General features: G+C 43.0%; 1 protein-coding gene across 1 annotated transcript in view; it reads left to right on the forward strand.

Annotated features, from left to right (window-relative positions):
- ptk7b (protein tyrosine kinase 7b) overlaps window positions 1-16,524 on the forward strand; it is a 61,843-nt gene that overhangs the window by 34,715 nt on the left and 10,604 nt on the right. Inside the window, exons 2-5 of the mRNA XM_029521604.1 lie at window positions 6,707-7,003; window positions 12,788-12,890; window positions 13,120-13,304; window positions 14,877-15,024. Coding sequence (XP_029377464.1) covers window positions 6,707-7,003; window positions 12,788-12,890; window positions 13,120-13,304; window positions 14,877-15,024 — 733 coding nt within the window. The remainder of the gene's footprint in view (window positions 1-6,706; window positions 7,004-12,787; window positions 12,891-13,119; window positions 13,305-14,876; window positions 15,025-16,524) is intronic.

Below are 16,524 nucleotides of genomic sequence, written 5' to 3' on the forward strand. Positions count from 1 at the left end.
TATACTACCCGAGGTCAGTTTTTCTGGATGTAATAGGAGACAGCAGGGACTCATTCTTTTGTATTACTTTGATCCATTTCAACCGAACAAAATGAGCCGCTGAGGTTGAACAGTGTATTTGGACAGAGTCAGGCCAGTTGAAGAGAACCAACTGTCAGCTGTAGCTTCAAGTTTAGCGTCCAAGTGGAAATCATCTTGTACAAACTTCTTAATATTTCACTGTTGATATAATATTTGGGTCTGTTTATCAGGCACTAAAGGTTTAATCAAATAATCTAATAATTTCAGTATCAAAAGCAAAGCCCAGATAATTTACCTTGATTTTACTGCATGAAGTAAATCTAGGGCAAGTCGCCCAGTTTAGTCATCAATGGTCAACAATGACATCAGCCTGTGGTGAACTGAACCGTCCCTCCCGTTACAATGGTTTGACAGAGACATTGTACCTGGCCCGACTCTGTCCTGTTCAACGTCTCTGCTGTCAAGTCGAATAAGGCGACTTGACCTCTTTGTTTAGACAGCATTTCAGCTTCATGCACTGCTGAGTTCTCTGTGCAATTCACGTTGCGAATACCAAACTATTGCTGACACGCAGCATTGTTGGAAATACTCACCAGGAGATCAGTGAAGCATGAAAATACACATAGAGCAAACTCAGTTAGACATAAATATCTCAGACGAGCGCTCACTTTTCTGTGAACTGCGCTCTGTGTATTGACCAAAAGGCACTAAATAAATGTTTATTTACTTGTCATCAACATCGCAGACAGAACATGACACTTTTTTTTGTTTGTTTTTTTTTTTTTTTTTGGGGGGGGGGGGGGGGGTTGGGACCATATGGATTGTCAGTTTTAAGAAATACCTTCTGCTGAGCACTTTTCAGGGAGACAGCCAGGAGAGCCTACTCAGTCAGTGGAAAACTCAAACACACACACACACTCAGTAATTTGTTGACAGGCCTTGAAAGCTCTGTCAGTAGGCTTCAGCGCTTCCCCTGACTTTGCCCCTCGTTCCCACTCCAATTTATCTCCCAGACATCTCTGTCCACGAACACACTGTGGATGAATCTATCATGATTTTTCATCTGAGGTTTTACCTCATCCCTTGAATACACATTCTCTCAGGAAAATGAAAATCCTAGCATGACAATCAAAAGAGTCCCTCATTCCCTTAAAGCTGCTGGAATCTGCACTGTTCATCTACATTCAGAGGTTCCACTCTGATTGTGAATCTTAATGTTTTCCATAAGAAAGGTTGAAGTGTCTTAGACATGTTTATCCTACAGCAGCTGTTAAAATAGATGCTTTTGAAGAGAGAACTGTCTGCGTCAGTGTTCCCTCCATACCCATCCTTTCAATGTTGAATATTTCTGATATGTTTTTCCCATTCATAGTTATTGTGTTGGCCTTTGTCTGACCTTCTGATTGACGTTAATTAAAAAAATGTTTCATTCAGCCTCCAAATCCATCGAAGTTCTCTTTTAGATCTGATGTGAACTCTTGGAGTTGTTAATAATAGATCAGATCAGAGACGCTCTTATCATGCCTGTGACATTTTTTCCCTTTGTTACTCTTTTGAAGTTTCACTGCTTGTTGTCAGAGTATGCAGTTAGTATGAGTGATGATGCTGATGTTATCTGGAGTCTTGCTGCTCTCACCCTTAATTGGGATTATGTGGATTTTAAAAGCTGGGGAAAAGTGATATGGATGGAAGTTATGACTTTTTTTTTTTTTTATTGATCACATTGTTGGCAAAGTATTGATGGACGACTGCAGCATTTTGATATGTGAGGTCCTGGGGTATTTTGTGTCTGAGGCCGAGGTGGTGGTGAGATAAATATCTAGTGGCAGCCATGTTGAACGCTCCAGTCGCTGTCTCAAGCTCTGCGGACAGCGTTGCTCTGGATGACTCCAGAATGCCTCATCCTCTCACCCTAAAAACGTTTCAGAGCAGCTGCCTCGCTTCGACACGGTCCACTGAGAAGCTGTTAAACCACACACATAGGGGCCATTTGAGCTCACTGAGCCGCCGTGCCTGGTGCCAAGTGTTTATGGATGCTGCCTCATGTGTCTGTGCAAGTGCAGGCATCTCCCCCTTTTAACCTCTTGCAGTTGCAGTACTGTGCGTCATCCTTGGTTGTCGTCACCATGCTGCAGGTTCTTTATGGAAAGATTCAGAGATAACGTTGTGGTGGATTCCTGAGTACTGGTTCTTCACTGATAAGATATAATCATCTGCGATGCTACGCATTTTGTAAAGTTTTTATTTTTGTTTTAGTTTTTTTTATGGCGACTTCCAGATGTTTGGAGTTGGTTTTAGAGACATTTCTATAACTAGCATGAAGAAAGTCAACCTTTCTCTCTTAAATTTGACTCCATCTGCAGCTTATACTTTCTCCTGGATCAGATCCATATTTGAAGCATATTAAGCTCAGTGTTTTTGAATCAAGTCAATAATTAGGTGTCATAATATTTGACTGACAACAATCAATATCAGTCGTTATTGAGTATTTCATATCTTCTGCTCCTTGGTTCACCTTCAACATGCTGTCATCATAAATTAGGCTAGTTGCATTAATGTTAATGTTAATTCATTAAATGTGTGTTGTTAAAAACTGTAGGGTTTCTGATTTCTGGCTCTGGGTCCAACAGCTGATCAACAATCTGAGCTGAAACTGTGGTCTGAAATTTTTGTTGTCGTTTTGTTTTTCCTTCATGAATGCTGAAAGAGTATCTGTAGGAATATACATATACAAATACCCTGTTTCTCTTTCCACAACTCAGCATCCTGGTTTGGTGGTGTAGTTTGTTATTCATGAAATTTGATTCACCTCTACCTGCCTTCGCCATGATAAAAAACTGAGGAACAGAAGGGAGGCTCAGGCTGATGATGAGCCCATTATGGTGGGTTCTGGCTGTCAGGCTGACTTAGAGATGACTTCCACCTGACAGCCTTGGTTACTGAGCTGGGCTTAATGGGGTCGGCAATGCAGCAAGTTGAGATGGAGAACCCCTGTGTTCAAATATTTTAGCCCTCTCAGCAGTCTCGCTTGCCATCTTTCGCCTACTTTCTACTTTCCAACTTATTTCCCAGATACCTAGGTTGAAATCCACACTGTCAATCTATTGAAAATGAGGAACTATAAATATTTCATAAGTATTATTGTTTATTCGGATGCATTAGCTTGTCTGTTGTAAGCTTTTCCCGGTAAGTGCATATTGATTGAAACAAAGACAGGATGATTCTGTTTTTCTGAATATATCAAGAATGAGGAAGACAAACACTTCCCCCTGTCTTTGATTTATCAAGATAGCACATGATTTCATAGTTATTTAGCTTGCAGTATCTCTGCTTACATCATGCAAGAATGGGCCTTTCAGTGTCTTAAAAGTTTAAAAATGTCAATGAAATGATAATGATTGTTTCTTCCCATTGTTTCTATGAAGAGATGTTTGTCATTTGAATATTCCCACCCATCCTTCTGTTGTTGGCTTTCACTGTTTGTTTCCTTCTTTATCTGTAACTCGTCCTTTCAAGCTGTTACTCTTTGAAGGACGCTCAGTAGGAATTCAGATAGCATTTGACCCCCTTATCGCTCAAAGGCCACTCTTTCAAGATCCAAGCATTTCTCTCCCCTCCAGCACTTTTGTAAATCAGTGAAGCCACATTGATTTAGCCAGACAGATGCATCTTTAGTGCAATTTGTGTAGGTGAGTGTCTATGTGATGGCGGTGAGAGAAATAGTGCCCTTGAAGTCTGTTATGATGCGTATTTATAAGTCATAGGCAGAGCTGCAGTGTGAGTGAGAGATGTAGGTCACGCCTTCTATGTTTGAACGGTATAGTAAACTTGGCAGACTACTTGCATGTGATTGACTGTGTCTCACTCTAAACTCCCCCTCGTCTGTCATCCTGTGGTATGTGAAAACACCTTATCTGTGTGCACTCTCTCTGCTGGGACTTTTCCTGGGAAGTCATTCCCTCTGTATACACATCTAAACACACAAGCTCACACTTGTCAATGTACATCTCAAATTAAACCATCAACAGCATGCCACAGCTCCGCTGCGTCTCCACCAAAGCTCGTAACATCACCGTACAGAGGAGGTTCAGTGCGATGGAAGTTGGCATGCTACCTCACACCCCAGCTGTAAGCTTGGCATGGAGGCAGAGTGCTGTCTGTGCAGGTTACGTGATAGATTGTTTGAGGTAGATGTTGGGGATGACTCTGCTGGTGTTTCCAGCCCATCTGCTGCCTTTTATCCCAGTTTTTTCACAGATGGAACAAATTCACAGTCTCTTGGGAATTGTCAGAGACCGTTTGGTTGTACAGAAGAGGAGTTGTAGCAATACTTGGTACAATAAATCATGTTGCGCAATGTCACTGGAGCTCAGCTCAGATGAAGAAAGAATGATTTATGAACTAGCATATTATAATCAATAAATCTTTTGATGACCACTTTCTAATAATAGAGTTTGGGCTCAACTTGTCAGAAAATATTCAAACATTTCCTTTAGCTGCAGTGACATCTTTAAGTTGCTTTAGAGTTCAAAGCTAAATAAATATTTCACTAGCAAAGAGATAAGCAGCTTCAATAAAATCCTGTGTTGATCATCAGAACTGCTTGTCCCACAATTTTCTGCCTTTTTGCAGAATACGTGTGAACTTCTGGTCATTGTCAGTTAGTCTACGCAGCGACACCCCATAAATGAAGCTGCTCTGTCAGTTAAAGCCTGTGTGGACATGAAGTAAAACAGTTTAGCTGATTTGGCACATATTGAGGTTCAGAGTTGAGTTTTTATTTTTTTCAAATATCATATGAAATGTGTTAGCCTTATGCACCAAAGTAGAAGCAATTCATCTGGCAGCAAGTGTAACTTCTGGAGCCTGTAAAATTCTCTGGTGGTATATTTACAGCTGAGAGAAAGGCCAAAGGACTGTCACCTCTAATTTGCTTCCTTCAAAAGGAAAAAAAATGAACAATTTTGATTCCCCATGGAGGACATCGATCGGCCTGCCTGCCAGACGTGTGAAATAAGGAGGAAAAAAAAGTAATGAACTGAAAGTAATAACACTGGAGCATGGTGCCATTATTACTTATTACTTCTGCTATAGACGTTAACTTTTATTTTGACATGGTATCTGAAGCCATATTGTGTATCTCCCACCGTTTCAGTTTATTTAGGTCACAATTTGAGGCATTTACTCACTATGTTTGTCACAGCAGATCTAAATCCTTTGTTTTTCTCACTGACACCTCTTGAAATGGCCCACATTTCCATCAAACACACTTAGCTGTGTCAAAAACTGATGACTGAAATTTAAGGTAAGGGGGGGGCGATTAAGGCACATGTATTTGTTCTCGTCCCACCTGGTCTGTCCAAAGTCTCTCTGGATGTCCTGACCTGCCTATTTTCCCGCCTGTCTGTCAGCTTGCCACCTGCAGCTGAGACAAAGGCGAGCCTGATGAAGCCACGGACAGGCAGCATAAGGATAGGAGCGGTGGGATGAGGAGGGGTCAGAGATGGAGGGATTACCTTGGCTCATCTTCAACAGGCCTCTTGATTAAACATTACTGAAAGATCCCCTTTTAACTTGGCTCCAGGCCTGCACGCAGCCTAGAAGACACACACAAGTGCACACACACTGTCATTCAGGTGTAACATGCTCGATCTACTCTAGCGATGGGCCGTCCCTTATCATAACAAACCCTCAGGTATCAGGTATGATAACATTGTGAAGAGGTGGGCCCACTTTGGCAAACTGTGGAGAAGGCCATTGACAGTAGTTAGCTGTGTGGGCCATCCAAACAGGAAGGCAGTGTGCAGATGGCGCAGCTGTTTGACTTTAAAATTAGTTTTTGGTTGTCCTACAGGATATAAGGACAAGAATAATCAGGTAGCGCTGATGGCTTGATGCTGTGTTACACTGAAACCTTGAGGTTATGTCAAATCAAAGATTACAATGATGAATTAAGATGTATAATATAGATATATAATATAGATGTATAAAGATGTATACCATCACACTGCCGCCACATACTTATTCAATGACTTGCTTTAAAAAGATCAGTAGAACAAACGTGAAACAGGAATAGAAAACTCCTTTTGATGTGGGGCGAGACAAAAACCAGACAGGGAAGAGCTGCATCTCTAGCTATCAGCGCTGAGAGTCCATTCTTCTGTTTTTATTTTCTGCCCCCTGCCTTTGCCTCTAACGGACTGTGATTACATTAGACGCACACTGAGAATCAAATGTGCTCTGACTGTGTAGTAAAATTGAATAGTGTCAGGTCTGTGTTTACTGCAGGTCACACTCTACTCATTTTCTCCAGTTTTGTGCAGGTAACTAGAGCAGAAAACATGTAGTCTCTCACACAAATCTTGCTTGTGGTACCGTGAGGGCAATAAAAGTTTAAAGTGCGTGAGGACATGATTGCAGCACATCATGCCTTGTTTAGGGGAAGTGTCTCACTGAGCTGATGGCACATGATAGTCGGCAGCATTACGAACAGGGAAAAGTATTTTTCCTGTGTTGGGTTTGATGACTTCACAGAAGGCCGGTATTGTCTAAACATCACATTCCTCCACAAGGCTAAGTGGTCACCATGGTATATACTTAATGAACGGAAAAAGCAGTAAAATGTTAACAGCAGGCCCATTCTAATGTCCTGTCGTTGAATTTTTTTTTTCTTCTTCTATTCTAGTTCTGTCCATCCAGGCTACTGCCATCCAGTTTACTAAGGAGCCAAAGTCCCAGGATGCTTTGCACGGCCGCAGCGCCATGCTACGCTGCGAGGTGAGCAACCCGGCTGGCATTATCTACAGCTGGCTTCACAATGGGCAGCCCCTGGAGGTCAATGAGAGGCGCTTCCAGGAAGGCAGCAACCTCAAGTTCACTGCTGTGGATCGGCGGCTAGATGCAGGAAACTTCGAATGCGTCGTAGAAAGGAAGGCCGATGGACAGAAGTTTAACTCCACCAGCGCTTCCTTCAATATCAAGTGTGAGTGTTTGATTTCAAGCCTAAAAAAGGCATTCTGATTTCCTGAGTGAAAATTGCCAGCTGACAGAATTTCATAATGGCAGCAAGGCCATCCATCCAGTTTCTGGATCAAAAAAGCAAAACAAAAGTCACGGTATAAGATGACAGGTAGTGTGAGCTGAAGGAATGTTTCCACCTTGTTGCCTTCTTCTTCGCGGCTTCATCTCCCTCTCACCAAAGGAAACTGGATATGTGTTCCACCAAGCGTGTGTTTCTTGTTGCTTGTATCTTTTTTTTCCTTCTTTCCTTCGTTGTGTAACACTCACTTTTCCCACATAGTCTCAAAAGGCTTTTGTTTGGAAATTACTGAACAGTGTAATTTACCTTCTAGCTATATAATTACTTAGGTTTAGATTAACACTGCCCTCTTTACTCCAGCTTTTTGTCCATGTTTTTCACTCTGTCACTTTCCAAACATTTTCTCCCTTTGAGAGGAGGCACATTACTATCTTAATTTTATTGTTTAGGCCCATAACTGCACCACTTGATTACCTTCTTAAGTTTCACAGGAAGCCATGGGAAATCTGTTCTGGCCTGAATAGGAACTTTGTTTGTGTACCGTCGAAGGCCTGCAGGTACTAGTTGTTACTGAAAAGCCGCAGTCATAGAGTTAGTAGTAATGGCAGTAAACAACAACCAAAACAGAGTGTATAAATAACCCCTTATGGGCTAAGTTGTCTTCTGTCTCTGCATTCAGGGGGTTTTGTTTTTCTGGTCAAAGATTGATTACAAGAACAGATGAGGGTTCAGACCTCCTGCTGCACACGAAGATCTAAACTGGGCGGGACAGACGGAGGGAGAGAGCAGAGGTTTAACCTTTGCTCTGTCAAGCGTCTCCACCAGTGGATATTTGTTGTGTGTTTTCTTTTGCCATTTAGTCTGAATACTTCAGGTTTTAGCCAGCTAAACCAAAAGGTATAATAGCTTTCCAAACCTTGCCTGATCTGAGGAAAACTGCTTTTATGTGCAGCAATTAAACAAGATCCAGTGTGTCAATAAAACTCAACTGACATACTCATACTGACATACAGATTAAAAAGAGAGGGAAAAAAAAAACAAGTCAGACATGAAACACCAGTTCATACATTGTCCCAGAATGCACTGTATTCTGCCAGGTCATTAAAATTCCCACGCACAGAAATAGAGAGGCATATCTCTATTGGAAGGAATGTGATGAATTAATTTTCATAAAAATAAAAAAAATCTGTTTTCCCAGCTGCAAAATTGAAACTAGTATTGTTTTTATCTTGTGAATGTCATCATGGCAAAATGTGGTCCTGGAAACCTACTGCAGCTGTAATTACCACAGAGTACTTTGGCAGGTGTTATCTGATGGTTTTACAGTCTCACCACTCTTAAGACGAGACACAGCAAATATCTGTCCTCAGCAAAAAGCTTTGATGTACCTGGTTACTGTCCACCTTTCTGTCACCAAACGCTAGTTAGACTGAATTAGTACAGCACCTAACAAGCCAGATATTTGCCTGAGGAATTAATGGAGAGTCTGAATGAATGCTAATGTTTCTCTGTATCTGCTGGGTGTGTAAATAAGGTTTCTGTTGACAGGTATGCCACACTTGAGTAATTGCAGATTGAAGTGGATTAGCCCTTTAAAAAAATATTGCCATCTAATGTCTAAACGTCTCAGAGAGGGTTGACATAGTAGTGAAACTTTCTTGCTATTAGGCTATTTCTAAGCTGATGTATTGTATCCAACGTTGTACACATTTGCATGCATGAAGTCTCATCCGTCCCTGAGGGCGATGAGAGGACGTCTTATCAAGTAGGCTTTCAAGGACACCGCTGGAGTGTCGCTCATCAAATCCACCACAAGCACAGATTATGATGCTGGGTACACTGGTTACAAATCTTTTCTCTTTTCAGATATGGCAGTCCTTTGGACTTGCAGTGCATAAAGCAGACATGAGCAGCAGATTAATAGCTGAGAGGAGACATTAACATTCTGCTTGGAATTACAATCTTGATAGATTTGTGTCAGTTTGATGAGAATCAAACAACTTCAGTGGATTCCTCAGGCATGTGCTCAGATAAGAAACCAACTACAATAGACTTTCTGTATTGAGAGAGAATAAACAAGATAATTTATACCACAACACAACCATTTCAGAATGAAACAGCACACGGTGGTAAATCAGCTCAAATCACTACTGCCTGTGGATATCTATACATCTGTGATAATGAGCAGGTTGGCTGGTCATCTCTGGATCACTTTGGTGGGATCAGACAATGTTATGACAGATGTTCTCATATTTCCCCAACATACATTTAACAGACGATAAAGCCGCACGCAGCTTTAAAGCAAAGTCCCCCTCTGGCATTAATCTTGTGTGTGCATTCACTCATGTGTATGCTAGTTTGCGTGCGTAGTAGTAAATCTGGGTTGTGGGTGATGGGGAGGGGGGGGGTTTATTCCATATACTGTACGTGGACTGTACCAGAGTAGTTTGCTCTCCCTTCCCCCTCCGGGTCTCAGCAGAGAGAGTTAATTTTGCACTCTATAGTGGGTGGCCAAATCCTGCCAGTTGAGAGTTATTCAGAGTAATTATCCCCCTTCTGTTTTCTCTAATAGAGGTTTTAGCCCCTCCACCCTTCATTTTCCTTTTGTCCTGCCTGGTCACTGAGTATCTGTGGTGGGGCGACATCCAGCAGAGGCGTCATGCTCAGGCACCGCTATTGTCAGCATGTTTGTTGGTCCTGTAGGCAATGCTTCACTTGACCCTCAGTAATGAGATGCAGACAGACAGTTGTGTTTTTGAAATTCAGTGACAGAGCTTGTCAGTAGAAGGGAAACACATAGTAAGAACACGGACAAGCAGGGGACTCTTCTTTCCTGTTTAATTTTTAAAAAATCACAGAGCTGCTTGTGCCAAAGTGCACACATGTGCCATCTCGGGTAAATCACAGCATGTGTCCTTAACCTACATTTGCTCAGCAGATGAATTTTAGAGCATCCCCTTTTTCCTCATCCTCTTGCAATGCCTCCAAAAGTTTTTTTTTTCTTTCCCCCTCTCCTTCCTGTCCTCCATGAGATGCATCGCCTCCTTCTTAATGACCCAGGCTGCATGCATCAGCGTCTTCCCTGCAGAGTGACTTTGCTCCTGTGTCAGAGTGTCTTTCTTTCCCCTTTATTCCTCCTCTCTCTGCCTCATCACAGCAACAGCAGACGGAGCATCTCTCTGAAACGCTGTGCTTTGCTGGCCGGCCTGTTGACCTCTGTCAGCCACAGCTGATAAAATCTGACACCTCACCTACCACAGGGCACTTAGTCTGCTGTGATTTTTCTGGGTCTGTGCTAGGACACTTTTTATTTTTTTTAGTTTACAATATAAAGTCCTTCTGCCACATGTTTTAGTTATTTCCATACCCACATGGTGCTGTCAGTCAAATCGCACCCCCAGCCCTCCCCTGGATAAAATTATCTGTTCTGCCACTATGTTACAGGGACCCTTCTCCATAGCAGCAAATCATTTAATTGAATGAAAGAGACACATGCATCCAGGCACAGTTATGGAGAGTCTGCACTGACGGTTTCTTCACAATTCATCTGTTATCATTCCTGTGTTGGTAGAGCTTAATCTTCTACCTCCAGCATAATAATTATATGCTCCTAATTATGGTGTTAGCTGCCAGGCCCGCTCCAACACTTAGTCAAGTCTGAGGCGGATTAGGGGGAAGTATTTGCAACTAATATGTTATGAAAGGGTGCCTTCTGTTTGTCCAGTGGACAGCTGGAGAAACATGAACCGTGAATGGTGTTCTTAGCAGAGTGAAGGTTAGAATGTGTGACTGTCAGAAAATCCTGGAGATTGCTGGATGACAGAACAGGTCAGCAGTGATGGATGTTTTGGATACTCACACGGCAGCTTATGTTTAAGTGCTCAGTTTTGTACAGTCTGCATACATATAGACTCAGCATGACTGCCTTGTGTTGGAAGTTTTCCTGATTTATTTGGGTTTTTCAATTTCTGTACCTACACTTTGTCTCACTGCTCAAATTAACTATTCACTGTACATGTCATATATATACTTTTTTGTCTGTTTTTTCAGTTGACCATATTCAGCAGAAAAGAAACAAATGGACTTTTGAGTGAGTTTAGCACAGAATATAATTATAAAATCCAGCCTTATTTCCTGAGTTTGACAGTTTGACACCACCTGACACAAGAAACACTCACCTGTTGCTCCAGACAAGTCAAAACAAATTCTCTGAGTTCATTTGCAAATGACTGCACAAGATACTTGTTGTACCTTTCATTGAACTTTTTGTTACTCTCCTCCTCCTGGGTGACTCATTGTTTCCCCTTCTGGTTTTGTTGGCTCCCCGGTGCTTCCAGGGCTCTAATAGCAGGTCTGTGTGAGTGTCTGGCCCCAAGTCACCATTGCTGGGATGACCTTCATCAGCACCTCTTTTTCACTAAGTTATTGAAACTACCGACTGGAACAGCCTTGAGTGAGACGCATGAACGATTTGCACCCTGATACTGACAGTCAAAGGCTTTGCAGTCCTTTTGCACACATGCATTCATGCTTAGAGGCGCAAAATCATCAACTGCGTTTCACTCCTCACCACCACGTGCATACGCAAACACATGTCTGTAGTGCACCCGTACAAACACACATTTGTTCACTGCAGCAGACACACACGCTCACAGTTGTTAGGGCATCTGTGCTTGGCTGAAACTAATGAGCGGGCCCTGGCCCAGATGGGGAGAGAAGTGAGGGGGATGTACTTTTACTGTAGGCGAATTCTCATGATCCCTTAGTTTGCAGAGATCTGCCAGGTTCCTTTTTGTAATTCGTTGTGACAGCTCTTCCTGTAGCACCCCCTCTAACCTCACTGGGTTGCTGTGCTCCCCCACCACACCCTCTCTATGCTGCGGTCTCAGGTGGAGGCTCATGCCATGCATATTTCATAGATCCACAGAAGGGCAGAGATGCAGTCAAACTATTCAGCCATGGGCCATAGGAATGGAGCTAAGTATGATGGAATGTCTTCCACATATACACACAATATACATACAGAAAAAAACAGTCTTGTATAAACCAGGACAACCCAAAGAAACCTGCCGTCTCAGGGAATGCATGCATGCACCCAGTAACCAGTCTTGCATGCATCATAAAGCAATTACCTTTTGTTCTCATTCAGAGTAAACACTAAGTATTTGAATATTGTACACACTCTGGAGAGGAGGGGAAATTCCTGCAAGGTACACTAACTGTACTCAGTGAAGGCGGCATCTTTGGACAAAAACACCATTGATCTGGCTGAATGCTACTTGTGAGTTACACATCTCATAAGTTTGTTTAGGTATTTGTACTGTAAGTGGTGCAACACTGCAGACACCACCAATCAGAATTAAAGGATCTTTTAGCAATTGATGTGTTTCACCACTTGGCGAGCATTTTACAAACTATTAAGGGATGTGCTTTTGGTAAAAGTGAAACATGTTGACTGGGTCCCTTTCCCTGCTACCTGAGTTTATTAACTTCTAAGTCAATGGTCTTTCCATTTTCCAAAATTGACTAAAATCTGTAGCACTCTGAGTGCAGACATGGTGTGCTAATGTTAGCTGAAACAGTGATGTCATAGCTCCCTGCTTTCATTCTCTGTTTCTCAGTCACAGCACTGGATGACCACTTAACTCAATTTTCCCTCCTGTCCTTCTCCTCAGTTATTCCCTTCGTCCTCCCCCTACTTACAGTGTCATCTGTTGTGTCCCGCAGGGCTGGAAAGTGGCGGTGTGACTTTGAAGGATCCCGCCTCAGAGAGAGAGATTGAGAGCTCTGCGCCAGTTACACTGCGCTGTCATATTGATGGACACCCACGGTGAGTTTCCCTCCCTGTCACCTGGAGTTCAGAGTTCACTGTTAAGGATCATGTTGAAAACTACTGGGTAAACACTCTTCTGTCTTAGATGGCCTCTCTCATGCCCTTTTGTTCCTCTTTTCCTATCTTTCTTTTTTCCCCACCTTTCTATCTGATTTCTAAAACTCCACTAATCGTCCTGCCTCTGTTCTCCAATCCTTTCCCACGCCCACCCTTGTCTACCTGTCAGGCCGACATGCCAGTGGTTCAAGGATGGGGTGAAGCTGACAGAGAAAAGCCATCAGATCAACAACAAGGAGAGGACACTCACCTTCAAGAGCGCCAGTCCCGACGACAATGGCCTGTACTACTGCTGTGCCAAGAATGCAGCCGGTCACGTCTGCAGCAACAGCAACTTCACACTTAACATCATAGGTATGTGTGTACAACAGTGTGTTGGAGATACAAATGATTCAAGGGTTTTTGGCTGAAATGGCATATTTGACGAAGAGATAAGATTTAGTTTACTCCAAAATTGATCGATGCACAAAGTAGTTACAGCTATAGTCTAAACACAAGTAACAATCAGATGCTTGCGCATCTCCACACCGGCCAGGAAGTGTGACGAAGAGGAGAGGACCATTAGTAGAGAGAGAGAGAGCAGGAGGCCAAAGGGATGGATTTCCTAATCTGATTACCAGAGAGTGTGTTAGCACCTTCTTCCTCAGCCGCCCACACAGACATCATAAACATCCACAGAGAAAACAACAACAGCAGCTCCCTCAGCAGCATCGTTGTTCTGTTGATTTCACTGACAGTTTCTTGTGTATGCTGTTTGTTTTTCTGCTGGCTCATAACATGGCTTCTACCGTTTTCTCTGTGTGAGTCTTTGTGTATGTGTGTGCGTGACATCCTCTGTCAAGCATCCCCACAGCGAAGCGCGGAGCTAGTATTGTACATACAGCAGCACATCTGCGTAAGAAACCCGATGCCCTGTTCCTCTCTAATTAGCCACCTGCAGCACACACAGACCAACATGCTAGGTTAGCACCTGAGTGGAGGAAGAATGGATAATTGTTGAGTTTCCAGTTACCATGTTACCACCCTCTGCTCCTCTGCTTCACTTTAAAGAAAGGCTGACAGATTTAGACGGATTTCCAATGCTTGGTCACAGCTCTCTGAATTGAAGCCTCTTCGCTAACTTCCTGGGTGGGCCATGTGCTCCCTGAGCGCACACCTCCGATTCTTCACATGAAATAGAAGCCATGTAGTAAAACTCCTACTGGTACTGTAGCTTCGATTTGAAATACGAACTCATGAACCTGGATTATGGATATGTTTGTGTTCTTGTTTTGTATTGAGCTCAAAACCTTCAGCTCTGTGTTTGAAGTATAATGGTGTCTTAAAATGTGGGATGTAATTACTCCCCTAGCTTGTACTACACCAAATCTCTGCTTTTGGCAGGTCACAGGAGCCTGAATTAGTGTTAGCCAAAGCTGTGGGGGGGGGGGGGGGGGGGGGGGGTTGAACACAGCTGCCAGGACAAGAAAGGTCATAAGAATGGGAATAGTGAGAAAATCCAATGCAGTTTAAGAATATTTTTGTTTCATGAAGTTGACTGCAACAATCCTACTTGTAAAAACCAAAATGATCTGTTGACCGCGGACTCCTAGCTGTAAGTTTCCATGACTTCAGATAATGACAAAGAGGAGAGAGGTGATCTTGTGTTCATGTGTTATTCTACTGTCCAGCAGGTAAAAACAGAAAGGAGATAATGGTCCAGATAAAATGGAGGGTCTGTTCCCTGAGCTCATTAAGGCTGCCCAGGGCCCCTGAGGTGTTGACACTCATACAGCCACCTGAAGGCTGCCTGCTCCCCAGCCACACACTGCTGTTGGCAGCTTTTAATAAAGCTTAGAGAAACTGGGAGTGATCCACGCAGCTGGAACTTGATGGTCTGATGCCTGCAGATGTAATCATGCAGATGTGTGTCTACCTCTCTCACAGATAAGAGTTTCCCGCGGACGGTGGTCAGTCCTCAGGACCAGGTGGTGCTGAAGAATGATGAGGCTGCCTTCCACTGCCAGTTCACCGCCGTGCCGGCCCCCACGTTGGAGTGGTACCATGAAAATGAGCTGCTGGCAAACAAATCTCGGTATGTTGAGAGTTTAATCCACCTCCTCTCTCCTATTGTTCATCTAACTCCACCAGCTCTTCCTGTCTGTCTTTATTTTTGCACTCCTCTATCCGAAAAACTCCCTCTACACCCTGCCCCCTCTTGTTTCCCTCTCCTTGCTTACCGTTATATAAGCTCTAGCTTTGGGTATTCCTTTGAAGCCAATGAGATGGAACTCTTGCATCAGTCTCATAGCACTCTGTGTGGTGTTTCCACTTGGGCTCTGGATGAATTGCACATTAAGGAATGTTATTACTGGAACAGAAGACTGTAAAGTTTTTCTGCCGTCTACTATACATCGCTTGAGCACAGCCTTTCTCTCCAGCCTATCACAAACAACTTTGCAGCTCTCTCGTGTTAAACCACGGAGCGGAAAAACCCCTCTGGCTACAAGCAGGTTACCGGCATGGGGCCTTGTAAATGTGTTGGCACCAGATAATAACCAATTTCTATACATTGTACTTTGCATACCCTGTGGGTTCATAGCACGTCATGCAGTCGAACTGAAGTTAGGCTCTTCCACATCGAGAGTAAGAGCCTGCTTCTCAAATGGTCATTATTAGAAGTTGTTATTGCATTCACCGAGTGAGCAATTTAAAAAGATTCAATATCACTAATTAGTCATTTGGGTAATGAGTCTGTCAGAAGTGTGTTCAGTCACTAGGACAATGATGACTCAGCACCAGGAGTGAAGAAGGATGAATAATAAATCACCCAGCGACTGTTTCTCTAAAAACCATAACAGTTTATGGCATGCCAAGGCAGCCTGGTCTCTGTGTGTTTATTGATCAGGGCTGATTGTCATGCCAGAGGAATGTCTGTGCAGAGGATGTCATTCGTTTTCTACCTGCACTGTTTAGACACCCCCACCCACATCCTGCTCAGATCATGTGCAAATATTTCATCTAAATTGTTTTTCTTATGTGTGAAACAAACTTCATTTAATGACATTAGGCTCCAGGCTGTTTTTGCTGCCTGAAGAATTCTGCCCTGTGGGTTAAACCAACTCTCAAGACAGAAATGTGACACTGTAGTCGATGCTTCTGTGAAGGATCCACCTAGCTCTAAAGACCATTGCCTTGGGAAAAAAAACAACTCATCTTTTGTTCATTTTGAGTATTTTAGAAAATTTCATCAAAGTGAAGTAGTCTTCCTGAGACCTTTTTTTTTTTTTCCTCACATGGAAACATCCACAACTCCCAAAGCTTATTTCGCTGCTGCTGTTGAACGAAAGAAAACGAACGAGACGAAGCAGACACAACTCTCCTCTGGGAATCTACTGCAGAGCCGTTTAGACCTGGATGCATTCTCTTTTCAGGAATTATGCAGCACCCCAAATAAATCCAGCAATGCCTTCCTCTCTGCTCTAAATATTCAGTTTTCCCTGAGCTCCGTAATGACTTTGTCACGTCGCAGTAACAAGCTGTTGATTTGTCAGCTGATTTGGCGCTGAGTTCGATGCTATGTGGGATTTCCAGC

This window comes from Echeneis naucrates, chromosome 15 (assembly GCF_900963305.1).
Source record: "Echeneis naucrates chromosome 15, fEcheNa1.1, whole genome shotgun sequence".
In the NCBI taxonomy this organism is placed as follows: Eukaryota; Metazoa; Chordata; class Actinopteri; order Carangiformes; family Echeneidae; genus Echeneis; species Echeneis naucrates.